Here is a 26,177-nt window from a genome sequence, read left to right on the forward strand (position 1 = left end):
TGCCCAGAACTGCACACAGTACTCGAGGTGAGGCCGCAGCAGTGCAGAGCAGAGCGGGACAATCACCTCCCTCGACCAACTAGCAATGCCCTGCTTGATGCACCCCGGGATACGGTTGGCCCTCCTAGCTACCAGGGCACGCTGCTGGATCGTATTCAACTTGGTATCAGCCACAGATCCCTCTCTGCGGGGCTGCTCTCCACTGTCTCATCTCCCAGATGAACTCCCCAGATGATCCCCATTGGTGGTAGGGGGGTGGCTGTACCAGATGATCTTGGCCGTCTTTTCCAACCTTAATGATTCTATGGTTCTATGATTTTATTCAACCAACAGCCAACTTGGGGCTTTCCTCTTAATGGGGGCTTCCACTCTGCCCACAAGAGGGTTTTGAAGAGAACTGTGCCATGGCCGTCCGGCTTGGATGTGACTCTGGCCACATCTCCTTCTCACTGAGAAATTCAGGGCACGGCCCAAAACACTTGGGGCTCAGGAACACTGCCCTACTGTGCAGGCAGTCCCCCTGTGCGGACTGCAGCAGCAGCCGCAGGCTTTAAAGACCGCCAGCCCGTGTCCTCCCCAGCCTTGCCACAGCCTTCATTACCTGCCGCTCTCACAGTGAAAGGCCCCGTGACATCACAGGGCTGGGCATGGCGTCAGGCTGCGGCCGGGCATATAAGTTCAGGCTGCGGCTGGACACAGCTGCCAGTGCTGGTGGTCACTGCCAGAGCTCTGCTCAGCGTGACAGCCGTCTCCAGTGTTGGTAGCGTTCTTCAGGAGAGCGCAGGATGAAATTCAGCCTGACTCTCCTCTTGGCCATGGCTCTGGCCATGGCTTCCTTTATCCCAGGTGGCCCTGGCCTTTGCAGCCACCGTGGGGACAGGGTCAGGGTCAGCAGGAGCCTTGGCCCCAAGCAACAGGTGCCCAACTGGCCCTGCAGCCTCGGCTTTTCCAGCTGCCCCAGCTGCATCCGGCTCAGGCTAGGCACAGTGGTCCCTGATGAGGGCGCGAAGCAACAGCCCCTCGGCACAGAGCGCCAGACCTCCGACCTGCCCTACCCCCTGGGCCACTTCTGGGAATACCTTGCCCAGGACGGGGGTGTCTGGATGCTTCGCAGAAGCTGGGAAGCCATCTGTCTCCTCGGTGTGGCGCAGCTTGCCAAAGGCCTCTGGAGAAAAGCAAAGAGACTCCGCAGATGGGTGAGTAACAGAGACACCGTGTGCAGGACTCAGTTCTTCACCCGGAAAGCTCTCATCCATGTCCTTCACTGTGCCTCTTCACTTGTTGCTTTCAGGGAACAGGCCGGTCGGCCTCAGTTTCCGCAGGGACAAACCGCCAGGGACAGGACGCTCTAAGTGATGACAACTTGCTCTGCCGGCTGGAGGGCAATGCTGCCTTCACGGTGAGGTGCCTGAAGCACCTCTACCGCCTCCGCCTGCAAGAGCTCGGGCACCCACGGCCAGGGAAGAAGGTGCAAGACCAGCGCAGGAAAAGAAGAACCCCCTTGCGCTCCCTGGCTAACTTCATCTAGAGCGTGCGTCCCGTGGACTGGCGATCGGAAAGGCAGTGTGGCGAGTGAGTGCTACTGTCCATGGGTCTGGGGAGGCTGATGTTCCGGGACAAGGGGGGAGAGAAACTAGGACCCATGGCTGTGGGTGGCCCCATAGGAGCTCATGTCCCAGGAGAAGGGGCCCACGTTCTGGTGGCTGCCCATGTCCCAGTAAGATGGCAGGGGCGAGGGAATGCCTATGACCTCTTGGGTTACCCCTTGGACTTAGGACCTCCAAGGCCCATGCGAGGGTAGGCACTGCATCAGGAAAGGGGGCAGGTAGAAGGAAGTGCCTGGCTAATAATTCTGCCACTGCATTTTCACCCACGCGACGGTCAGGTCTTTTCAGAATGGCAGCCAGCTGGTGCAGCAGGAAACACCGCAGCCCTCCAAAGGCTCCTGCAGTAAAGGCACCTCCACTGACAGCTGGATGCGAACATCGCCCGGATCACCTCCTTCCTGCATGGGTGCCACCAACAATGCCAGCTCTCCCTTGGTGGGCTGCCCAGGCCCAGTCAGCACAACAGCCAGCAGGGACTCAGCAACCACCTGATGAGGACCTCCGAGGAGAGTCCCCTTTTGCAACCTCCCAGCGGCGCTGCTGGGACCTGCTGGCAGCCCGAAGGACATGGCTCTGCTTCGTTCCTTCACAGAAGACAGCAGGAGCGTGCACGTGCAGCAGAGCTGGCTGAGGGCCTCTTGAAAATTTCTTCTGGTAGCAGACTATTTATTTCAGTTGAATAAAGAGTATCTGTATAGGAGCTTGTGTCCTTTCCTTACCAAGGGGCTTGGGGCAGCAGCCACATGGGAGGCAGTGGGGCAAGCGAGGGCTGCTGCGTGCGGGATTTAGAGAACACACCCGAAGAGGAATGAGGAGGGAGCTGAGCTGGGAGAGAAGAGCTGTGAGGTGCCCCACAGGCGCCTGTGACCCAAGAGGAGAGACCACATCCTGGCAGGGTGCCCGTGTCCCAGTGAGGTTTCCTGGGGGCGCCCATGGCTGTGGAAGGTGGCAGTGGTTCATGAGAGCTCAGGACGCCATGGGTCATGTCCCTCTGAGAGTAATTCCAGACTAACTACACTCCTACTTCACAACGGTTTACATTTGAAGGCCCTGAATAGGGACCTGCAAAGTTTGGATCAATGGCAGAGGCCAATGGGATGAGGTTCAACGTGGCTAAGTGCCAGGTCCTGCACTTTAGAAAATCGCACGATCATCTAGGTTGCAAGAGACCTCCAAGATCACCGAGTCCCACGTCTGACCTAACACTAACTACTCCTCCACTCAACCGTACCACTAAGCCCTACATCTAAACGTCTTTTAAAGACCTCCAGGGATGGTGGCTCTACCACTTCCCTGGGCAGCCCATTCCAGTGCCCAACAACCCTTTCGGTAAAGAAGTTTTTCCTCACAGCCAACCTAAACCTCCCCTGGTGCAACTTGAGCCCATTCCCCCTCATCCTATCACCGGGCACGTGGGTGAATAGACCAATGCCCACCTCGCTACAGACTCCTCCAAGGTACCCGTAGAGAGTGATAAGGTCGCCCCTGAGCCTCCTCCTCTCCAGGCTAAGCAACCCCAGCTCCCTCAGCCGCTCCTCGTAAGGCTTGTTCTCCAGACCCCTCACAAGCTTCATCGCCCTTTTCTGGACGTGCTTGAGCACCTCGACGTCCTTCTTGTAGTGAGGGGCCCAAAGCTGAACACAGTACTCGAGGTGCGGCCTTGCCAGAGCCGAGGAAAGGGGGACAATCACCTCCCTAGTCCTGCTGGCCACACTGCTTCTTATACAAACCAGGATGCTCTTGGCCTTCTTGGCCACCTGAGCACTCTGCTGGCTCACAGTTGCTGGCTCATTAGTTGTGACTAAAGTCACAACTGTTGTGACTTTGGTCACAACAAGCCCGGGCAATGCTACAGGTCTGGGGGAGAGTGGCTGGAAAGCTGTGCAGAGGAACAGGATCTGGGGCTGTTGGTAGATGCTCACCTGAACATGAGCCAGCCGTGTGCCCAGGTGGCCAAGAAGGCCAGTGGCATCCTGGCTTGTATCAGGAATAGCGTAGGCAGCAGGGCCAGGGACGTGATCGCCCCCCTTTACTCAGCCCTGGTGAGGCCACACCTCGAGTACTGTGTTCAGATGTGGCCAGAGAAGGGCTACAAAGCTGGTGAAGGGCCTGGAACAAAACTCCTACAAGGAGCAGTTGAGCACTCTGGGGCTGTTTAGTTTGGAGAAGAGGAGCTCAGGGGAGACCTTATTGCTCTCTACAGATGCCTGAAAGGAAGGTGTGGGGAGCTGGGTGTCAGCCTCTTCTCGCAGTTAACTAGCAATAGGACTAGAGGGAATGGCCGCAAGTTGCTCCAGGGGAGGTTTAGGGTGGAAATCAGGAGGCGTTTCTTCTCAGAAAGAATAATCAGACACTGGAATGGGTTTCTCAGAGAGGTGGTGGAGTGTCTGTCCCTGGGGGTGTTTCAGGAAAGGTTGGATGTGGTGCTTAGGGACACGGTTTAGGGGATGATACTGGTATAGAATCATAGAATCACAGAATATCCCCAGTTGGAAGGGACCCACCACGATCACTGAGTCCAATCCCTGCCTCCACACAGGTCTACTCAGAAATTCAGACCATATAGCTAAGAGGATAGTCCAGACGCTTCTTAAACTCCAACAGGCTTGGTGCCATGACTATGCCCCTGGGGAACCTGTGCCACCGCATTACCACTCTCTTGGTGAAGAACCTTTTCCTGATATCAAGCTGAACTTCCCCTGTTGCAGCCTGACTCCATTCCCTCAGGTTCTATCGCTGGTCACCAAAGAGAATAGATTGGCGCCTGCCCTTCTGCTTCCCCTCGTGAGGAAGCTGTAGCCTGCAAAGAGGCCTCCCCTCAGCCTCCTCTTTTCCAGGCTGAACAAACCAAGTCACCTCAGCTGCTCCTCATACATCTTCCCCTCTAAGCCCTTCACCGTCTTTGTAGCCCTTCTCTGGACACTCTCCAACAGCTTGACGTCCTTTTTGTACTGCGGTGCCCAGAACTGCACACAGTACTCGAGGTGAGGCCGCAGCAGTGCAGAGCAGAGCGGGACAATCACCTCCCTCGACCAACTAGCAATGCCCTGCTTGATGCACCCCGGGATACGGTTGGCCCTCCTAGCTACCAGGGCACGCTGCTGGATCGTATTCAACTTGGTATCAGCCACAGATCCCTCTCTGCGGGGCTGCTCTCCACTGTCTCATCTCCCAGATGAACTCCCCAGATGATCCCCATTGGTGGTAGGGGGGTGGCTGTACCAGATGATCTTGGCCGTCTTTTCCAACCTTAATGATTCTATGGTTCTATGATTTTATTCAACCAACAGCCAACTTGGGGCTTTCCTCTTAATGGGGGCTTCCACTCTGCCCACAAGAGGGTTTTGAAGAGAACTGTGCCATGGCCGTCCGGCTTGGATGTGACTCTGGCCACATCTCCTTCTCACTGAGAAATTCAGGGCACGGCCCAAAACACTTGGGGCTCAGGAACACTGCCCTACTGTGCAGGCAGTCCCCCTGTGCGGACTGCAGCAGCAGCCGCAGGCTTTAAAGACCGCCAGCCCGTGTCCTCCCCAGCCTTGCCACAGCCTTCATTACCTGCCGCTCTCACAGTGAAAGGCCCCGTGACATCACAGGGCTGGGCATGGCGTCAGGCTGCGGCCGGGCATATAAGTTCAGGCTGCGGCTGGACACAGCTGCCAGTGCTGGTGGTCACTGCCAGAGCTCTGCTCAGCGTGACAGCCGTCTCCAGTGTTGGTAGCGTTCTTCAGGAGAGCGCAGGATGAAATTCAGCCTGACTCTCCTCTTGGCCATGGCTCTGGCCATGGCTTCCTTTATCCCAGGTGGCCCTGGCCTTTGCAGCCACCGTGGGGACAGGGTCAGGGTCAGCAGGAGCCTTGGCCCCAAGCAACAGGTGCCCAACTGGCCCTGCAGCCTCGGCTTTTCCAGCTGCCCCAGCCGCATCCGGCTCAGGCTAGGCACAGTGGTCCCTGATGAGGGCGCGAAGCAACAGCCCCTCGGCACAGAGCGCCAGACCTCCGACCTGCCCTACCCCCTGGGCCACTTCTGGGAATACCTTGCCCAGGACGGGGGTGTCTGGATGCTTCGCAGAAGCTGGGAAGCCATCTGTCTCCTCGGTGTGGCGCAGCTTGCCAAAGGCCTCTGGAGAAAAGCAAAGAGACTCCGCAGATGGGTGAGTAACAGAGACACCGTGTGCAGGACTCAGTTCTTCACCCGGAAAGCTCTCATCCATGTCCTTCACTGTGCCTCTTCACTTGTTGCTTTCAGGGAACAGGCCGGTCGGCCTCAGTTTCCGCAGGGACAAACCGCCAGGGACAGGACGCTCTAAGTGATGACAACTTGCTCTGCCGGCTGGAGGGCAATGCTGCCTTCACGGTGAGGTGCCTGAAGCACCTCTACCGCCTCCGCCTGCAAGAGCTCGGGCACCCACGGCCAGGGAAGAAGGTGCAAGACCAGCGCAGGAAAAGAAGAACCCCCTTGCGCTCCCTGGCTAACTTCATCTAGAGCGTGCGTCCCGTGGACTGGCGATCGGAAAGGCAGTGTGGCGAGTGAGTGCTACTGTCCATGGGTCTGGGGAGGCTGATGTTCCGGGACAAGGGGGGAGAGAAACTAGGACCCATGGCTGTGGGTGGCCCCATAGGAGCTCATGTCCCAGGAGAAGGGGCCCACGTTCTGGTGGCTGCCCATGTCCCAGTAAGATGGCAGGGGCGAGGGAATGCCTATGACCTCTTGGGTTACCCCTTGGACTTAGGACCTCCAAGGCCCATGCGAGGGTAGGCACTGCATCAGGAAAGGGGGCAGGTAGAAGGAAGTGCCTGGCTAATAATTCTGCCACTGCATTTTCACCCACGCGACGGTCAGGTCTTTTCAGAATGGCAGCCAGCTGGTGCAGCAGGAAACACCGCAGCCCTCCAAAGGCTCCTGCAGTAAAGGCACCTCCACTGACAGCTGGATGCGAACATCGCCCGGATCACCTCCTTCCTGCATGGGTGCCACCAACAATGCCAGCTCTCCCTTGGTGGGCTGCCCAGGCCCAGTCAGCACAACAGCCAGCAGGGACTCAGCAACCACCTGATGAGGACCTCCGAGGAGAGTCCCCTTTTGCAACCTCCCAGCGGCGCTGCTGGGACCTGCTGGCAGCCCGAAGGACATGGCTCTGCTTCGTTCCTTCACAGAAGACAGCAGGAGCGTGCACGTGCAGCAGAGCTGGCTGAGGGCCTCTTGAAAATTTCTTCTGGTAGCAGACTATTTATTTCAGTTGAATAAAGAGTATCTGTATAGGAGCTTGTGTCCTTTCCTTACCAAGGGGCTTGGGGCAGCAGCCACATGGGAGGCAGTGGGGCAAGCGAGGGCTGCTGCGTGCGGGATTTAGAGAACACACCCGAAGAGGAATGAGGAGGGAGCTGAGCTGGGAGAGAAGAGCTGTGAGGTGCCCCACAGGCGCCTGTGACCCAAGAGGAGAGACCACATCCTGGCAGGGTGCCCGTGTCCCAGTGAGGTTTCCTGGGGGCGCCCATGGCTGTGGAAGGTGGCAGAGGTTCATGAGAGCTCAGGACGCCATGCAATCCATGCGATCTGTGGCTTTTAGTAGATGTGCACCTGAACATTAGCCATCAGTGTGCCCAGCTGGCCAAGATGGCCAGTGTTATCCTGGCTCATATTGTGTAGGTACCAGGGCCAGGTATGAGATCGCCCCCCTCTACTCAGCCCTGGTGAGGCCACACCTCAAGTACTGTGTTCAGTTTGGGGCCCCTCACTACAGGAAGGATATCGAGGCACTTCTCTTGACACTCTCTAACAGCTTGACGTCCTTTTTGTACTTTGTTGTCCAGAAGTGTACACAGTATTCGAAGTGAGGTCACACTAGTCCAGAAGAGAGCGGGACAACCCCTTTCCTCGACTACTGTCCTAGCTTGACTCCATTCCCTGTACTGTTCGTTTCGCAGCTTGACTCCATTCCCTCGGGTCCTAATACCTAATGAACCTGTGTTTATCAGCTACAAAGTTTTATACATGAAAAAATTTTCCTGAGCACCAAGAGATATAAGCTTATATACAGCTTTTAAGATGAAGCCACGATGGCAAAGATAGAAAATTGACAAATTACACATTGTTCAGGAAAACTTTTATGTTCCCTCTGTAGCCAACACAGCATATATTACACTATTAAATTGCACACTATTTAATTAATAGTGTAATAGCATGCAATATGCAGAAAGTTTCAGCCAGGATTACACACAAACAACAAACTTTCATGTTCGTATTTACAGCTCATTGTAGTGTAATAGCGGCAGCAACCGGCACTCCAGGAGCACGGCAAAATCAGCTCCTCTGCTTTGGGCTTGAAGCACTTTACTTCCTGGTGTTTGCTGCCATCTCATGTCTTTTAGATAGTATTGCAGATGAATTCTTCCAGGGAACTTTCTGCGTCAAAACCAGCCGTGTCTTTAGATAGTCGTGCTACTGACATATTAAGCAAACACATTGCTTACAATTCTGAAAAGGTTTCCTGGTATTGTTCCGGCACAGTGTAGAAGTAACCTACATTCAGGAACAAATATGGTGTTTTCAGAACTAGTTGTGTGGAATACCATGCTGTGCCAGCTCTGGGCTTCCCAGTAGGTGAAAGACATTGGCATATTTGAAGAAGTCCTGAAGAAGGCGGCAAGATCATCCAGGGCTAGAGAATATGACATGTGAGGAGAGACTGAGGGGGCCTGAAAAGGACAAGGCTTCGGAGTGATGTTGGCAGGTGGACAGCAGTCCACCTTTGCCTAGAGAGAGAGCACAGAAAAGGCGGAGCCATGCTCTCCTTGGAAATACATAGTGATAGGCCAAGACAAACAACATAGGAATTTCGGATTACATTAAGAAGAAAAAAAATCCCCATGAGAACAGGCCACAGAGAAGTCGTGGAAGACAAGCTTGTAACTTCCATGAGTAGAAAATGACTATTCAAACAGAAGTGGCTTCCAGCATCAGCCAAACGGGGTGGAAGACATGTACTGTGTAAACTATCATACAGCAGAAAGGCCACTTTTGTGGTTTGATTTCCTGGAACATCTTTTTGGTAGCATAATTAACTCTAACACTCACACTTGAGATGGCTGACCCAGAAATTGAGGTCTTTGTACCAAGTCCAAAGGGCTTGAGAAGCCTATAGTATAATTTCAGAAGCCTGTGCTGTGCAGATATTGAGCTCACAACTTAAAACAAAAGGAAGGGAATTTAGGAGATTCATCCTTTATTTCTGAGTGTTTGTAGTCACATAAGTAGTGTTTTTGTTACTAGCCAACACGTACCTAAATGCACAGCCTGAAACATGAAAGGCAGGAAGAAAGTGCAGAAAAGATTGCTTAAGCCTCAATAAGATAAAAAATATTCCTCATGCCCTAGAATGTCAGCAAACTCACGGGTACTTTAAGATGAGCCCATTAAAGTAAAGAAGGTGATCAGTGAGTTGGAAATTTCTCATTTCATAGTTGGAAATGGGAAAAATTGCACCCCAGAAAGAGTGAGCATTTCACTCCAGAAAGAGTGGGCATTGGAAGGGATTGCCCAGGGAGGTGGTGGAGTCACTGTCCCTCGGGGGCGTTTAAGGAAAGGTTGGATGAGGTGGTTAGGGACATGGTTCAGCGTGTGGTGGCGGTGGGGTGATGGTTGGACCAGATGAAGCAGGAGGGCTTGTCCAGACTTAGTGATTCTGTGAGATCACTGTGCTGCTGGAATACAGGTGAGACAGTGATCTACGTAACTTTTGAAGAAGGCCAGTGTCCTCCTTCAGAGGTGTTTATATTCCTGGCTGACGCTGTGAGGCACACTCTGAACCCCCCCCCCAGCCCAGATGCGGGGGCTGCGGGGTGAGGTAGGAGCCACGTGACCCAGCCGGGCCCCGGGCACGGCACCGCTGCTGGCCGCGTGACGTCGACGCCGTCCTCCGTCACGCGCTCCCCCCCCCTCCCCCCCTCGGGCCTCCTCTCTTCCCCTCCCCTCCCCTCCGGGCGTGCTAGCGCCGCGCGCATGCGCAGGGCGCAGCTGTCATCCGCGCACGGAACGAGAAGTCCCGGGCGGGGAGGGGAGGAGCCGGGCGCAGCGAGGGGAGGGGAGGGAGGGGGCGGGGGAGCGCCCGTGCGTCCGGCCGGCCGGCGGCAGCGGCGGCACCCGCGGCGCGCCCGTCCCAGCGCCCACCCCGGGCAGGTGCCGTGGGGCTGCGGGGCCGGGGCGGGGCGCGGCGCGGCTCAGGGGGAGCTGGGGGCCGGGAGCGGGCCGCGGAGGAGCGGGGCGGGGCGGGGCGGGCCGGGCAGGTGGTGGCGGCGGCGGAGCGGGGCTGGGGGTGCCGGGGCGGGCAGGGGGAGGGCCGGCCGCGGGGCTGCCGCGGGGCGCGCGGTTCATTCATCTCTCCGCGCAGCTGGGGCGCCCGGCAGCCGCGCGACGTGGGAGCACAGCCCGGGGGGAGCGAGGCTCGGCTTCAGCACCACCTGCCCGCCGCCAGCGACCCGGCACCGCGGTGCGTGGCTCCCCCGGGCCGGCCCTCTCTCCCTCCCTCCTTCCCTTCCTCCTTCCTTTCCTTCCTTCCCTCCCTCCCTCCCTCCCTCCCCGCTGCCCCTGACCGGGAGCCCCGAGTGGGAAGTGCGAGTCGCTGCCCCCGGGGCGCTGCCTGCCTCGCTGCGGGAAGCAGCCGGCCTCGTGCCTTTGTTTATGCGGTGTCGGGGGGACAGTCCTGTCCCTGCGGCTTAAAAATCCTCCAGCTGCCTCCCAGAGTGAGCAGGGTGTGTTTTCGGTGCTGTTGAACTGTAGTTTTACACCTCTCGTTCCCCCCACCCCCTTTCTGAGACACTAGTGACAGCAGCAACAGGAGTTTCCTGGTGGTTACTAAAATAAAAGTTTTTTTTTTTTTTTTTTTTTTTTAAGCTAAAACGCTTCCCATAAGAAAAAACTTAACAGCAGCCCAGTGCAGCGTAACTTTTGTCACCTTGCGGTGCTACACGTTTAATGAACCGAGGGCGTGCTGCTGACTGTGGTCATCATACATGGATGTAAAAATGCATCTTGGGCCTTACCCCCATTCTGCCTGGAACTGCAGCAGCCACCTGGGAGCGCCGCCACACCTCTCAGAAGTACCTGCCAAACACGAGGCTGGGGAAACACCAGCACGATTTGCTTTTCACTACTTGCAGTGAGGCTGCACTGAATTGCGACTACTGAGCTACTGCCAGTCATGCTTATCTTACTCTCAGCTTCGGGATGGAGCTGATTTCTCGGTTGTTAGTAGGTTGTTAGATGGTTAGCAGGTTGTTTGATGGTTACCTTTTGCTGAAGTGAGGGTATGGGTGCCTGTAAGAGGAATTTCCTTTCTTGGGACCAGTGCAGGAAACAATATGTCTTATCTGGATAAGTGGATGTGACTGAATAGCAGCTGAATCAGGATTAGAGCCAATGTGTGTAAGGGAATGACCTTTATTTGGTGTCTACTTAAAAAAAACACAAGCAAACAAAAAAAAACAACAACTTTTGATTTGATCTCTGAATTTCTGTGGTGAGTATGGCAGAATAGGAAAAAGAAGTCAGGTCTTGTAATTTATAAGCCTCGGTTTTTGTTGACTGTTGAGTACAGAATTTTGTAGTTACTTTTTTAAACTTTTTTTTTTTTTTTAAACAAGGTAAATGATTTTACACCAAATCTAAATGTATAGTTACCACCGTAATGCATTCAGTTCAGAAAATTACATTGTCAAGTACTAATTATGATAATCTCCCTAAGCTATTACGGGCTAGCCCAGTAATTATGCAGGAAAAAGAAAATCTGCGACTTAACGCCTAACTATTTAAAAACAAAGGGATTCGGTATATTTAGGACTTTCTCAGTTCGAATGGCGCTTGATTGGACTACTAAGTACCGCAGTTAACTTAGAAACTTCTGCTTTTTTCAGTAGGTGTCGTTTGCTAGTGTGTTTCTTCAGTATAATGCCGAATGAGGCATATGGTTTTGTTTAGGTTAGTTTTATGAAGGTCCTAGTCTCCCCCATCCTGAAAGCTACAGGCTCTTCAAACACATTTTCAGTGTACACGGAGCTTCCAGTATAACACATCTTGCTGTAATTAATATTCTAAGATTTTAATTCATATCTAGTGGAAACAACTTCCAAGGTAACTTGTTATTTCAGTATTTCATATTTCAAAACAAATGAGTGATATTTTGAATTATTTTCTTGGCTTTCATTTGGATTCAGAGACTGACTAATAATTAAGATATTTTGAAGAAATGCAGTGTTTTATACTTGAAGAAATCTAGTAGTTGTGTAATGAAATCACAATGAAGGTTTTCATAAGAAGTTGCTGAAACAAAGTCCAGAGTGCTTTATGAATGCTTATTGTAGTTTTGGTGTATAAATTGTTAGGACAGACTTTAGGTTTCTTAGGTGGTATCATATACTATATTGCATTCTGTTGTAAGCTTGAATTTTGCTCCAACTTTTTCACTTGTTTAAAATTGCGACAGTAGGCGTAGTGGGTAAGTTCATTGTCTGCATGAGTAGTCCTACTACTGACTTAGGCAAGCATTCATCTTTTTTATCCTTAATTCTGTTTAATTTTAACTGTTGGGATACAGTATATTTAGGGAAATATAAAATACAGTATATTTTAAGAACATACATATTTTTTAAGAAAATACACTGTACAACAGTAGATTAGAACAATTGCCAACATTTTTTACTTAAGACGTTCAGAGTTAGAATTAAGAACACGTCGTTTTGTGAAGGCTAAATATTGCAAGAAGTTCTTAAGTGTCTAACTGGTTTCACTTTGTGATTGTCAGGCATGACAGGATATACTTCATTGGCTGTTGGTGTTTTTAAAGGAGTTTCATGAACAAAATGTGCTCTAGTTCCTTTGTGACATTTCTGCATTTAGCATGTAGAATCGGTTGACTGAGGCTGTTGTGATTTATTTCAGTAGACTTAAGATTTTCTGCTGGGTTTTGTCTAATTAAAGTTTTAGTTGTTAGCAGATACCCTTTCTTTGGGAGAACCTTGGCAAACATGCCTGGTTTTAATAGATGCTTTATGGCAACGATTACACTGGTGGACCAGGTTTTGTTTCACTTTCACTGTTAGTTCTTTGCTTAAAAGGTAATTTATAAGTGGCTTAAGTTGTAAATGAGTCTATGGTTTTGGAGATCGGTAAATCGTTTTAGAAAAAAAAAAGATGGTAATTTTGATTCAAAATTAAAATTGAGATTAAGTTTAAAAGTCTGCAAACTGAGTTATGAATGAAAGAACAGAAATAAAACTTGAAGAGTTTTATCCCTAAGCATTAGGGATTTTCTTAATGTTTCAGTTTAATTCCAATTTGGAGTATTTGATCTGAATAAATGATGGCAAATACTTCAAAAGTGAGACTTGTAGGAATATTTAAAGTTAGAGAAAATAGAAGAGGAAAATAACTGTTGTAACAGTTGTCAGTTTTAGTGCTGTAGGTATTCCTTATGCAAGTTGCTGACAGTGGGAAGCTCACAGTGTTCTCTTCCAACCCCTACAGTTCTGTGATTCTGTGATTCTCTTGTTCTCCCTGTGGAAGTCTCATCTAGATTTACTCAGATACAAAGCTTCACAGGTTGCTGCTATACAAATGTTAAATGTATGGTTTAACAAGTTCTTCCCTGAACTTTTTGCATCACAAAGTGATACTGTAGAGCTGCAAGTACAACATAGGCAGAGTGCTGGCCTTTTCTTCTTGCTGAAGCTTCACCTTCTAGAATATTGTAGATCAGAGCCAGCCTGCCAGTTCATTTTAGGCTGTCTGCCTCTGCTCTGGAAAAGGTGTATCGTTTTGGTGGCCTGTGATCATTTTGGAGCGAGGAGGCTCTTGGTTGCCTGAGCTGAGGATGTGCTTTCTCTGCTGCTGTGAGCGTTGTAGCAAACTGTGGAAGTGTCCAGTGACTATTCCATGCATGTGCTCTTAGTCAAGTAGTTCACTTCAGCGCGCGTACTTCCAAGTCACAACAGCAGGAGGGCACGTGTGACCCTTCCCTGGCTGCTTGGTATTGGGTCTCTGGTAATTTAGAACAAGATGTAAAGGTAGGGGAGAATTGCATGGCTTCTTTGAATTACAAAATCTTTAACGAGGGGTGAAATGCTCACGGGGAAGGTCACAATAGCAAGTCCTGCACTGTGGTGGTTCTACCTTGCTAGGCAGCTGAACTCCACCACGCTGCTCTCTCACTCCCCGTCCTCAGAAGAGGAGGGGAAGAAAAGGAAAGAAACATCTCATGAATAAGGATTATTTAATTAAAGGAAAAATAATTATTAAGGGAAAACTATTATTAATTAAAGAATTTAACTAAAGGGAAAGGGGAAAAGGGGGGGGGGGACCACAAAGGCCATATGGAAATGCAGAGGAAAGAAATTACTCTCTGCTTCCCGCAAATGAGCGATGCTTGTCCACGTCCTTGAAGCAGGGCGTCAGCACACGTAGATACTGTTCGGGAGGACAGGAGACTTGATGTGGTGACGGCATTGCTCAGCAGCAGACACAACACTGGTGTGGTATCAGGGCTGCTCTGGCTGCATGTGCGAAGCACAGCGCGGTGTGGGCTGCTGCAGGGGAGTTAACTCCATCCAAGCCAGACCCAGTACCTGCACCCATGATGAAGTCTGTAGCTTCGGGGGTCCTCTGAGTGGCATGGGGGATGGGGAGAGACAGGGAGTAGTCTCCACAAACTGAGAAAAAAAGACAACATTTTTTACTTTGTCTTTGTCTTACTTTGTCCTGTCTTTGTTCTTCACCTGATAAATGGTTTACCATGTAATGGCAGCTTGTGAAAGAATATCACTGCTCACCTAGCATGTTCCTAAAAAGAATGCATGAGGTTTGATCTTAAGGAGTTCTGAAATCCAGAATGTTTGTGTACAAGAGTAGCTTCTGGGATGGGATCTGAAAAGGTGGTTAGTAATCTGCCGTAAAGCTAGGGAGCTTTTCCTGGGAGCTGCATTCAGTGTGAGAGATCTGGCAGGACTGTGTACAAAGTACCTTTAGGATGGAGATCACTTGTGGTATCCTCATCACAGCTGTGAATGCAAACAGCACGTCTGCCACCTGCTGTCTGTATCCCCAGCAATGTTATCGATGCTGCGTTATCAGTGAATATTCTTCTGAACTTCTAGGGGCTTGTCAGTTAGCTTTTCAAAAGCTGCTTTGTGATTTCTGTGAGGACTGCACCTACATTTGCAAATGCTGGTGCTCATTTGCGTGAATTCATGGTTTACTTCCATGTTGAATATTGCTTGTGGCTTTGGCACCCTTTTCCACTAACTGAGTAAATTGCTAAAACTAGTTAAGATCCAGAAATAGGATGTAAAGATGATTGGAATTAATGAAATGGATTTTCTGCAAGGAGACTAGGAGTCTTGAGCCTTGAAAAGAGATGACTGAATGATCTGATGGTAGAAATCTTCATGCTATGCATGGACTGAAAGTAATGGAAATGATAAACGATTGTTTACAGCATGCATGTGAGATGTCAGATGAAACTAGAAAGTGAAATATTTAAAGCATACGGGAGATCCTTCATTTAGTATATATTGATTGTGGAGGGCTTTGTCAAAAGTTTTTTTTTTGAATATTAAAGGCCTACAAAGTTTCTAAGTCATGAGCAAAAAAAAAAAAAAAGCAACTCAAATGCAAAAATATCCTCTTTGCCTCTGTATTCCTTGAGCTGTGAATTGCTGAAGACTGAGATGTTATTCTGGAAAAGTATAAATATGAGCTACCCCTTAAACTGCTTTTTCTGAGAGACCTGCTGTTAGCATCTGTGGGAACTGGACAGGTTGGACTGGCTATTACTGTGCCTAGAGACTGTTACATGCTATACTCAGCTTGGACTACAGATTTCATGCTTTTGTTTTAATCAAAAGCTAAAACCTCTTGAAATACCGGTTGCAAATAAAAATGAGAAAAAAATATATATACTTTTTTATTACTCCGGATTAGTTCTTTTAAGACATTGTTGCGTGCTTTGAGCTTGGTGTGGGGGATGAATGTTTATAGAACTAATTAGGTCATTTTTCAGTTCAGTATTTATGCGTTCAAAATAGGTCACTTTTTGTGTTTTGGAAATAATTGCTTTAGGGGTAGTACTGTGACATAGAAATACAAACTTGAAATGAAGTTTGTCAAACTTCTTAGAGACTTATAGTGAAATTAAGATGACTCTAAGAGCTATAAAATAAGGTCACTTATCCAGATCTCATGTTCCTTAAGCTTTTGTAATTCATCAAATACTTTATATAATTTGTAATTTATATAAATATACATTTATAATTTATATAATACATCTAATACTGAGTAGAAGGGAAGGATCACCTCTCTAGATCTGCTGATGATCCTTTGCCAGTGCAGCCAGGATTAATGTTCTCAGCAGCAAGGGCATCCTACTGGCTCATGTTCAGCTTGGTGTCCACCAGGACCTCCAGGTCCTTTTCTGCAGAGCTGCTTTCCAGCTGGGTGGCCAACACTCTGTGTTGGTGCCTGGGGCTCCTCCTCTGTAGCTGGAGGTTCCTGTCAACTCACTTCTCCAGCCTGTCTGGGTCCCTCCGGGTGACTGTAGAGCCCTCTGCTGTATCAGAATACAAATACATAATGTTTGTATTCTCTGCAGTTATTATGGAATTAAGCAGAAGTAGTAGCTCTGAGGGTGGTTGGACAAAATTGTATGTCTGAGAGGTATTGAAGTATTGACACAACAGTTTATGGTTAACAATTCCAACTATTGTTTTTTGCAAAAGAATCTTTAAAGTTAATGCATGACTTTGTTTAGGAATTGTTAGGATTAGGAGTGCTTGACTTGTTACAGCCCAGTTAAGTGAATAAAATGGACATCTGACAAGTTCTTACCTTTCCAATGAAGGAAAGAATATTATTGATTAGTAAAGACAAATTCATAAGTGGGGCTGCTGAAGTTGCTTAGTTTTGGAAAACAAGAACAAACCTCCCCCCAAAAAGCATGAATCAACTCCCTCTGCTTCTGCTTGAATCCCCCCAGAACTGAACTGACAATATTAGAAAACAGCAAAGAGTTTAGGGAAGGATATTAATCTCTGTGCTGTGATGAAAAACCTAATGACTGCAGTCTGTCTTGTATACATGTATAGTCAATGAAATAGGTTGAAGGTGTAAAATGAAAATTAATGAAATACCGTTACATTTCTTGCCAAGAAGAAATAGCAGGTTCTTTTAGAGGTGCTGTGTTTGTGGGTACTACACTCGTGTGCATGTACGTTTAATACATGTAAACCTGAAAGTCTAAAAGCTGATTAAGGAGAGATCAAATCTCCTGCTCAATTACCCTTTTTCAAGTATCACCTCATTGTCAGTGAAGAATTATAAATTGTAGCCATTGTATGCTGTGCTATGCAATGAAGGCAAGCATAACCTGTGAAATAAGTGGCTAATAGCTAACTCACAAGCAAAATTTAAGGTAACAAGGTGTGGCAACAAAACCATGGATGCATGTTTTGCAGATGGAGAAAAAGAGGAATGAGACAGCAAAATCACTAGAAAGTTAGCCAAAGCTGAGTTATTTGTATTTTGGAATAAATTTTTTGTAAGATAAGGAAGTAAACAATAGGTTGTACTCCTTGTTGGCACGTGGTGAGGTAGAGTTGGAAATGACACCCGCTGAAGCTAAATTATATCTGTTAGTGGCACAAAGACCAGTCTTTTCATTATTTCTGTATCTTAGTATGAAACAAAAATATTTCTTTAACCATCCTTAATGTAGTCATGGAAATTAAGGGAAATGCCAGTCATCTTTCTGTATCTACTGCATGCATTGATTCTGCTGAAAAGGCTTTGGAGAATGAGGGGTGATACAATTGCTGTTGAAACACTGACGTGAATTAAAAAATCCAGGTGCTCTTTCCCTACATTTGCAGTGTGACTAAAAAGTCAGTAATCAATTTCCCCATGTGCTAAATGGGAGTAATGATATTTTATTACTAATGTAGTTTTGCTGCTCTAGGTTATATGTGTGTAATGTAATTGTCTACACAGAGAACCTGTGGATGGATCAACACAGGAAGTTGCTAGTATGATGTTAAATGATAACTTGAGAAAATCTGTTGTAAATTCAAACTGGTATGTTGCTTATGGTAGTGTCCCTCCTGGGTGAGGGCCAAGTAGTCTTGAAGGAGCAGGGAGAAAAAGTATATATCCTTTTTGTGCCTTTTATAGAAGCATGGGCAGGGGATTTTGAAAACCCTTTTCCAGTTTGAAACATACATTGAATCTCAAATATTGTTTAATAGAAGATTGTTCTCTTCAGTATATGTAATTATTTTGTTATTTTCAGTATATGTAATTATTGTTGTTTTATTTTTCAGTGGAAACTGAGCCACGATGGAGGCTGTCATCTCAGATAGTCCTCCAAACCCAAGTTGCAAAATCATGACTTTTAGGCCTTCGATGGATGAATTCAGGGACTTCAACAAATACTTAGCATACATGGAATCACAAGGCGCTCACAGAGCTGGAGTTGCAAAGGTATGTAGAAGGAAAATTGTTCCTAATGCACATTTTCCTAGTATTTTTATTTCACTGATTGCAAAACTTACCTCATTAGGACTTAACATTTTTTTTCCAAATGATTTTCAGTGAATACATACTACTCTATTTTTCTTATGCTTTGCAATATTTCTGTTTTATGGAAAATAATGAAGATACTGTTCTCTTTCCAACTTTCTGTTGTTTCTATCTTTACAATGGCAAAAGGCATCTCTTCCTAAGGCAGATCTAAACTATTTTTTTTGTAACGCAGAACTAAATAGGGAAGTGAGAGCATAACCTAGAAAATCCTTATCTATCTGATGTTGAATTCATTCCTTTGGGGTGGCATATAATTTCTCTGAAGTAGATAATCCCACTAGTCAGTGGTTACATATGTGAAGATAGTGAACCACTGATGGAATTTAAATTGTTTACTTTATAATGGTGATTGTGTTATATTTTTATTCTGGGAGTATCACTTAGATTGGAAAAGACCCTTAAGATCATCACGTCCAACCATCTACCTCACTGCCAACTCTTACCTCTAAACAATGTCCTTAACTGCCACATCCATATGTTTCTTAAATACCTCCTGGGACGGCAACTCCACCGCTTCTCTGAGCAGCCTGTTCCAGTGCCTAACCTGTGTGAAGGAACCCTTCCTGATAGCCAGTGTAAATCTCCCCTGGTGCAACTTGAGGCTGTTGCCTCATGTTCTTTCACTTGTCACGTGAGAAATGAGACTAACACCCACCTTGAGAGCAGTAAAGTCTACCCTCAGCTTCCTTTTCTTCAGACAAAGCATCCCCAGTTCCCTCAGCTACTCCTCATAAGTCTTATTTTCTAGACCCTTCAGCAGCTTCATTGTTCTCTGCACAAACTTCAGCAACCCAGTATCCTTCTTGTAGTGAGGTGACCAAAACTGAACACAGTACTTGAGGTTCAGTCTCACCAGTGCTGAGTGTAGAGGGGCAATCACTTCCCTAGTCCTGCTGGCCACCCTGTTTCTGATGCAGGCCAGGATGCCATTGGTCTTCTTGGTCACCTGGGCACACTGCTTGCTCATATTCACCTGGCTGTTGACCAGTATCCCTGGTCCTCTGCTGGGCAATTTTCCAGCCACTCTTCCCAGGCCTGTACTGCTGCTTGGGATTGTCACTGAACCCAGCACTTAGCCTTGTTGAATAGCATATAATTGGGTATGACCCATCGATCAAGTCAATCCAGATTCTTCCGTAGAGCTTTTCTACCCTTAAGCAGATCAGCCTGACATGGTGTCATCTACAAACTTACTGACAATTACACTCAGTCCCCTCATCCAGATCATTAATAAAAAAGTTAAACAAAACCAGCCGCAACACTGTGCCCTGGGGAACACCACTTTTGACTGACTGCCAACCAGATTCGACTCCATTCACAATGTCTCTTTGGGCTTGGCTGTTAAGCCATTTTTTTTGTCCAGTGAACAAGCAGTACATCGGTCCAAGCCACAAGCAGCCTGTTTCTCTAAGGGACAGCTGTAGGAAACAGTATCAAATGCTTTGCCAAGGTCCAGGTAAAAAACTGCTGATGATCTGCTCCATGACCTTCCCTGGCACCGAGGTCAGAGTGGCAGGCCTGTAATTTGCCAGACCCCCTTTCCTGCCCTTCCTGTAGATGGGCATCAAACTCAAAAACCTCTGGTCAGCTGTGATTTTCCCTTTTTAGCAAGGACTGTTAGCAAATTATCGAAAGTGGTTCAGTGAGCAGTTCTGCTAGCACCTTCAGCATCTTTGAGTAGATCCTATCCAGCCCTGTGGGTTATAGTGTTGTTGTGTAGTAGGTTGTTAACTATTCCCGTTTCAATTTTAAGGGCTTCATTCTGCTACCTGGTTTGGTCTTCCAGCTCAGCAGGCTTGGAACCTGCAGAACAATTGGCCTGAGTAATAAAGGCTGAGGCAAAGAAGGCACTAAATACCTCAGCATTAAAGGCACTATCTACCATTGTATTGCCCTTCAAGCAATGGTATATCCAGGATCTTAGAGCAGGTATTCCTTCCCTAATGGAGAGTGACTGGCAGAGACAGTTACTTAATGTTACATCTTATTTGTACCTTACTGTTTTGTCACTTTTCAAACCAACTGCGCACAGTGAAAGTTTGGAAATCCAAGCTTAGTTATTTTAAGTAGCCACTGGGAACAGCTCTTTTCATCACTGGGTTTAAACTAATAGAGCAAAGTGAAAACATTTAAAAATTGAGAGGAGAGAAACAAACCCTCTGAGACACTGAACCATGCAAATTTTCAAAAACTTGTGGTTGATTTTCTTGCTGACTTCTGAGGGTAGGGTGCATATAGGTGATATTTTAAACCGTTCTCCACAAACAAGAGTAGAAATGTGATAGAAAAAACAGGAAAGCCTGAGCTCAATTTCCACGTGTTCAGCCATGCTATGGAACCTATTTGTATGTGTGGGAATGAGCTATTACAGACTTCTCATCTTGAACAGTGAAGTTAACAGCAAATTCATCATAGTGACATCTATTGCTCAACAGATCTACCCCATTAATGTGTATGAGGGCAGGAGATTCTGTCTGCCCAACAAGTTAACTAATCTTTTCTTGCAGTAGTATTAACAACAAAACTTTGTTTAGAAAGAAAATCAAGCTCATATTTCATCTTAAAGAAAAATGAAGTAAACTGTATATTTACCTCTTTGACAGTTCTCAAGAAATGCATAATCAGAGATGATACTATAATCCTTAAAAAGGCTATGCAAAGGTACGTTCTTATTGCTTAGATCATAATAAGAAGAGCTTCAGTTATTCCCTGTCATGAGGGTAGGAAGGCTCAGCAGAGGGATCTGGATAGGCTGGATTAATGAACTGAGGCTGACTGTATGAAGTTCAACAAGGCTAAGTGTTGGGTCCCTTACTTGGGGCACAACAACCCCATGCAATGCTACAGGCTCGGGAGAGAGTGGCTGGAAAACTGCCGATCAGAAAGGGACCTGGGGGAATTGGTGGACAGTCGGCTGAATATGAGCCAGCAGTGTGCTCAGGTGGCCAAGAGGGCCAACAGCATCCTGGCTTGTCAGGAGTAGTGTGGCCAGCAGGTCTAGGGAAGTGATTGTCCCCCTGTACTCAGCTCTGTTCAGTTTTGGACCCCTCACTACAAGAAAAACATCGAGGTGCTGGAGCATGCCCAAAGAGCAGCGAAGGTGGTGAAGGGTCTAAAGAACAAATCTTAACATGGAGTGGTTGAAGGAGTTGGGGTTGTTTAGCTTGGAGAAAAGGAGGCTCAGGGGAGATCTTCTTGTACTCTGCAATTACCACAGACCCAGGAGACCACAGCAAGGTGGGGATCAGCCTCTTCTCCCAGGCACTAAGTGGTAAGACAAGGGGAAGTGGCCTCGAGCTGTGCCAGGGGAGGTTTGGGTTGGATATTAGGAGAAAGTTCTACACTGAAAAGGTTGTGAGGCACTGGAATAGGCCACCCAGGGATGTGGTTGAATCACCGTCCCTGGAGGTTTTCAAGAAACATGTAGATGTAGTGCTTAGTGACATGGTTTAATAGTGGATTTGGCAATGTTATGTTAAAGGTTGTACTTGATGATCTTAGAGGTCTTTTCCAACCTAAATGATACCATGATTTTTTGTGTGTTTGTGTGTGCTTGTTCTGTTCTTACCTGTTAAAGACTGAAGCAGCTAGAAACCTTGTTCAGTGTCTTCTTGGTACAGGTTTTAAGCACTCCTCTGAGGCTGCTTGTATACTTAAGACTGAGTAGGTGTCTAAAACTTAAGTCCAGTGCACTAGCCATTTGTGTGTATGTACTTTAGGATGTCTTAGGAAAGAATTTCTTGGCACTCTTGGTTGCAAAATTTCAGCCACTAAAAGTGAAGAAAGATAATGAATTTGTCTTTTGAAATAATGGAAAGATTGTATGTTTTCAGTTCATTGGTTGAAGACGTGATGACTGGGGCTTCAGTGATTGTTCTCATTTGTTTTCTTATCTCTGTTTTGGTTTCTTGTCTGTCATCCAGCAATTAAACGAAGGTGTAAAGCTAGATGATATAAATATCAAGAAAATATGCTGTCACTTACAGTGTCATTTAGTGCTTAATGTGTTTGGCTTTGTAGATTTTTAACTTTTCTGTAAAAATTATGAAGTTGAAACACCTTAAAGGAACACTGTAATGAGGCAAACTAGTAGTAATCTTTTAAGTTTAGGCATATAAATGTGTGAACATAACCGTTTTTTAAATACTAGATGAAACAGTGATTTCCAGCAGATATCTTAGTATTTTAAAGAGTAGTAGTGTAGATGTTGGCTGTGGAATGGATGCAAGCATATAACATACCTAATTTTAACACTAGCCTAGTCAAAATAGAATCTGTGAAATGGCAATTATGACAATAAAATAACAGAGGTCAGGCTTTGGTCTTTACTTATTCTTTGATATTTACCCTGGTGCAATGCTGCGAGACTGTATATTAGAGTCCTGTAACTGAGTTGAAAACGAGTGGGGAATACATTTTTGTAATGAAATACTTCAGAGCTGTAACATGTTTCAGGATTAGGATGAAGAGTAGGTGGTAAATTTTAGGTTGTATATCTAGCTAATGCTTTTTGAACTATATTAATTCTTAAATTTTCAAGGTATGTTTTTTCATAGGTACTTAAATACAGAATGAAACCTGAAAATTATTTCCTGACAAGATGATGTGCTGCTTCCTCAAGGGCAAAACTTCCATTTGTTTTTGCCATCACCGAACTACAGCTATTTATTTTGTAGCTTTACCTTGACTATGCCATTCTTGCTTCACTTCTGAATTAGGTGATTATTAGATCTCACTAGCAGATAGTAGACACAGAAAAACTTGGCTACAGATGACTGTTCTCTCAAATTTCACACGTGTACAATTAAGAGAAGCTGGAAATTAACTTAGTCTGAAAAATAAATCCAAGATTTGATTTTTCAGAGTTTGATACTACTCTCATCGTTCTTGGAAAGTCATACAGTTTCTTCTGAAATCAGTAAAACTGAACATATGTTTAGGGCAGTATTTGGCTATGTACTCATGGATTTGTGATAGTTTCATAGTATATTTGGGATTAGTTTAAATTTAATGCCCCTATGCTTGTATGACTGAAAATGTATATGTACTCTCTTTTCTTCATATAGCCCTGGTACAACTAGTCTGTGGGGGGGAAATCTTTTGGAATTAAATGGATATATCTAGATTGGTAGGATTTCCCTCCCATTCCATCTGTCAGAGATCAAAACTATTTGGGAAGCTCTTCTCCATAGGACGGGTTCTAATGATTTCCAGGCGCACATAAATTACCTTTCTGTCTGTATTTATATGCATACAGGACCTGGGTTTACAGAACACCTGGACTAATGTATATAATAAGGGAGTAATAAAACCTTTAAAAAATGTATCACGTTTCAGTTCTACTGTGACTGCGGGAAGGGCATTTGTAACCATGACATATGTAGGTCTGTTTTCACCTTTCTCTGCTTGCTCTAGAAATAGTGGTTAAAGCATCTTTAGCTGTTACTACCCTGCTAGTTAGTTGATGCATATTATATAGTTGTCTTAGCACTTTATATGTTCTGATTTTTCACTGTATTTTTAAAAGATATATATATATATTATATATAAAACCTCAACAAACCAAGGAACTAATTATTTTTCAATACAAATCTTAGGAAGTCAGTAATTCATACGGCAAAAGTTGAAGGGATGCTTCCTGAGTTTTGGAAGTTGGACTTCAAAAGAACAGGGATAAAATAATCTCTTCCCTTTCGATGGTAATATAAAATAAACTCAGGAACTAATTGATAGCAACTATAGAACTACAGGATTTATCATCTCGTGTGAATGCAAAGAGAATAGATTGCAAGAAGAGCTTTGTGCAGTAACAGTCATTTAACCTCTGAACAGGGATCGTAAGCAGAGCATGCATACAGTTTACGTAACACTTCAGGTTATATATGAAGATGGGGGGGGAAAAAAGACTACCTCTTACCTGCGTGCAGAAGAATATGTGTATATAAAAGAGGATGAAATGAATGTAAGGCTTGTACATACTATAAGGGGAAAAATAAAATGTAGTATGCTTTGGTTGGGATGGCATGAAGTAAATGTGTCTGAAGAAGGTATGTCAAAGCTTACAGACTTGGAAAGTGGTGAATCACAGAATTGAAGGGGTTGGAAGGGACCTCGAAAGATCATTGGGTCCAACCCCCCTGCCAAAGCAGGTTCCTTAGAGCAGGTTGCACAGGTAAGCGTCCAGACGGTCCTTGAATATCTCCAGAGAAGGAGACTCCACAACCTCCCTGGGCAGCCTGTCCCAATGCTCTGTCACCCTCACCGTAAAGAAATTCTTTCGCATGTTGGTGTGGAACTTTTTGTGCTCCATCTTGTGATCATTACTCCTTGTCCTGTCCCCGCAAACCACTGGAAAGAGGCTGTCCAAATCCCTCTGTCTCCCACACCTCAGGTATTTATACACATTGATGAGATCCCCTCTCAGTCTTCTTTTCTCCAGGCTGAACAGACCCAGATCTCTCAGCCTTTCTTCATAAGGAAGATGCTCCAGGCCCCGTATCATCTTTGTGGCCCTCTGCTGGACTCTTTCCAGGAGATCCCTGTCTTTTTTGTACCAGGGAGCCCAGAACTGGACACAGTACCCTGGGTGAGGCCTGACCAGGGCAGAATAGATGGGGAGGATCACCTCCCTTGACCTGCTGGCCACACTCCTTTTAATGCACCTCTGGATCCCATTGGCCCTCTTGGCCACGAGGGCACAGTGCTGGCTCATGGTCAACCTGTTGTCCATTAGGACCCCCTCCTTCTCCTCAGAGCTCCTCTCTAGCAGGTCGTCCCCCAGCCTGTACTGATACATGTGGTTGTTCCTTCCCAGGTGCAGGACTCTACACTTGCTCTCATTAAATCTCATTTGGTTTCTTCCTGCCTGTCTCTCCAGCCCGTCCAGGTCTCGCTGAATGGCAGCACAGCCTTCTGGCGTGTCAGGCACTCCTCCCAGCTTTGTGTCATTGGCATGCTTGCTGAGGGCAGACACTATTCCCTCATCAAGGTCATTGATGGAGATGTTGAACAAGACCGGACCCAGCACCAACCCCTGGGGAACACTGCTAGGCACAGGTTTCCAGCCAGACTCTGCGCTGCCAATCACCACCCTCTGACCTCGGCCAGTCAGCCAGTTCTTAACCCGCTTTACTGTCCACTCCTCTATCCCACACTTTCTCAGCTTTGCTATCAGGATGTCATGGGAGACAGTATCAAAAGCCTTGCTAAAGTCAAAGCAGATGACATCCACTGCTCTGAAAAAAAAACATACAAACAAAAAACAAACAAACAAACAAAAATCCACAAAACCCATGTATGTGGGGCTGAGGAAACTAGTAGAGAATCAAATGACAAGTTTCTGAATGACTGCACTACTGAAGGATAAACGAGTAAAATTACATATTTAGTAAAGCTAAGTCAGGTACGCAAAAGGAAAATAGAAGTCTGTGGGTTGTATTTGAATGTGGTGTAGGGTGGCTGGGCTATAAAGCATTTTTGCTATTGTGTACATGGGGAGAAGACGAGATTGCAACTGTGTAAAGTCAGGTTAGAATTTTGTGTTAGAAAGATTGTAATTCTACTAAGACAGTATAAGCCACAAATGTAAAAGGAAAAACATAAAGGGTTTAAGATTTTAGTGAAACAGTGACAAACCTGTGTGGTGTGGCTGACTTGGAGGAAAGGGACGCTGTCCAGAGGGACCTGGATGGGCTTGAGAGGTGGGCTTGTGCGAATGAACCTCAGGAGGTTCAACAAGGCCAAGTGCAAGGTCCTGCACCTAGGTTGATGCAGTTCCAAGCACAGGTACAGGCTGTGTGATCGAGAGCAGTTGTGTGGAGAAGGACTTGGGGGTACTGATGGACGAAAAGCTTACCATGAGCCAGCAATGTGCACTTGCAGCTCAGAAAGCCAATTGTATACTTCAAAAGAAGCATAGGCAGCAGGGCGAGGGAGGTGATTCTCCCC

At 46.7% G+C, this 26,177-nt stretch overlaps 2 protein-coding genes across 7 annotated transcripts in view; both read left to right on the forward strand.

Moving 5' to 3' along the window:
* Positions 1-5,305: 5,305 nt before the first annotated feature.
* Positions 5,306-6,092, forward strand: LOC309889797 (uncharacterized protein; the record flags this gene model as incomplete). Its single annotated transcript, XM_082782825.1, has 2 exons — positions 5,306-5,760; positions 5,856-6,092. The coding sequence occupies exons 1-2, from the start codon at positions 5,350-5,352 to the stop codon at positions 6,090-6,092; spliced, it is 648 nt and encodes a 215-aa protein (XP_082638951.1). The 5' UTR covers positions 5,306-5,349.
* A 3,644-nt stretch (positions 6,093-9,736) lies between these two features.
* The window catches only part of KDM4C (lysine demethylase 4C), a 287,286-nt gene continuing 270,845 nt past the window's right edge, over positions 9,737-26,177 (forward strand). For all 6 annotated transcript variants that reach the window (XM_082783468.1, XM_082783469.1, XM_082783470.1 and 3 more), the window contains exons 1-3: positions 9,737-9,785; positions 9,997-10,095; positions 17,969-18,128. In XM_082783468.1, coding sequence (XP_082639594.1) covers positions 17,985-18,128 — 144 coding nt within the window. In that variant the 5' untranslated portion in view covers positions 9,737-9,785; positions 9,997-10,095; positions 17,969-17,984. The remainder of the gene's footprint in view (positions 9,786-9,996; positions 10,096-17,968; positions 18,129-26,177) is intronic.

The sequence above is a fragment of the Aythya marila genome, assembly GCF_965140915.1.
Source record: "Aythya marila genome assembly, chromosome: Z".
Lineage (NCBI taxonomy): Eukaryota > Metazoa > Chordata > Aves > Anseriformes > Anatidae > Aythya > Aythya marila.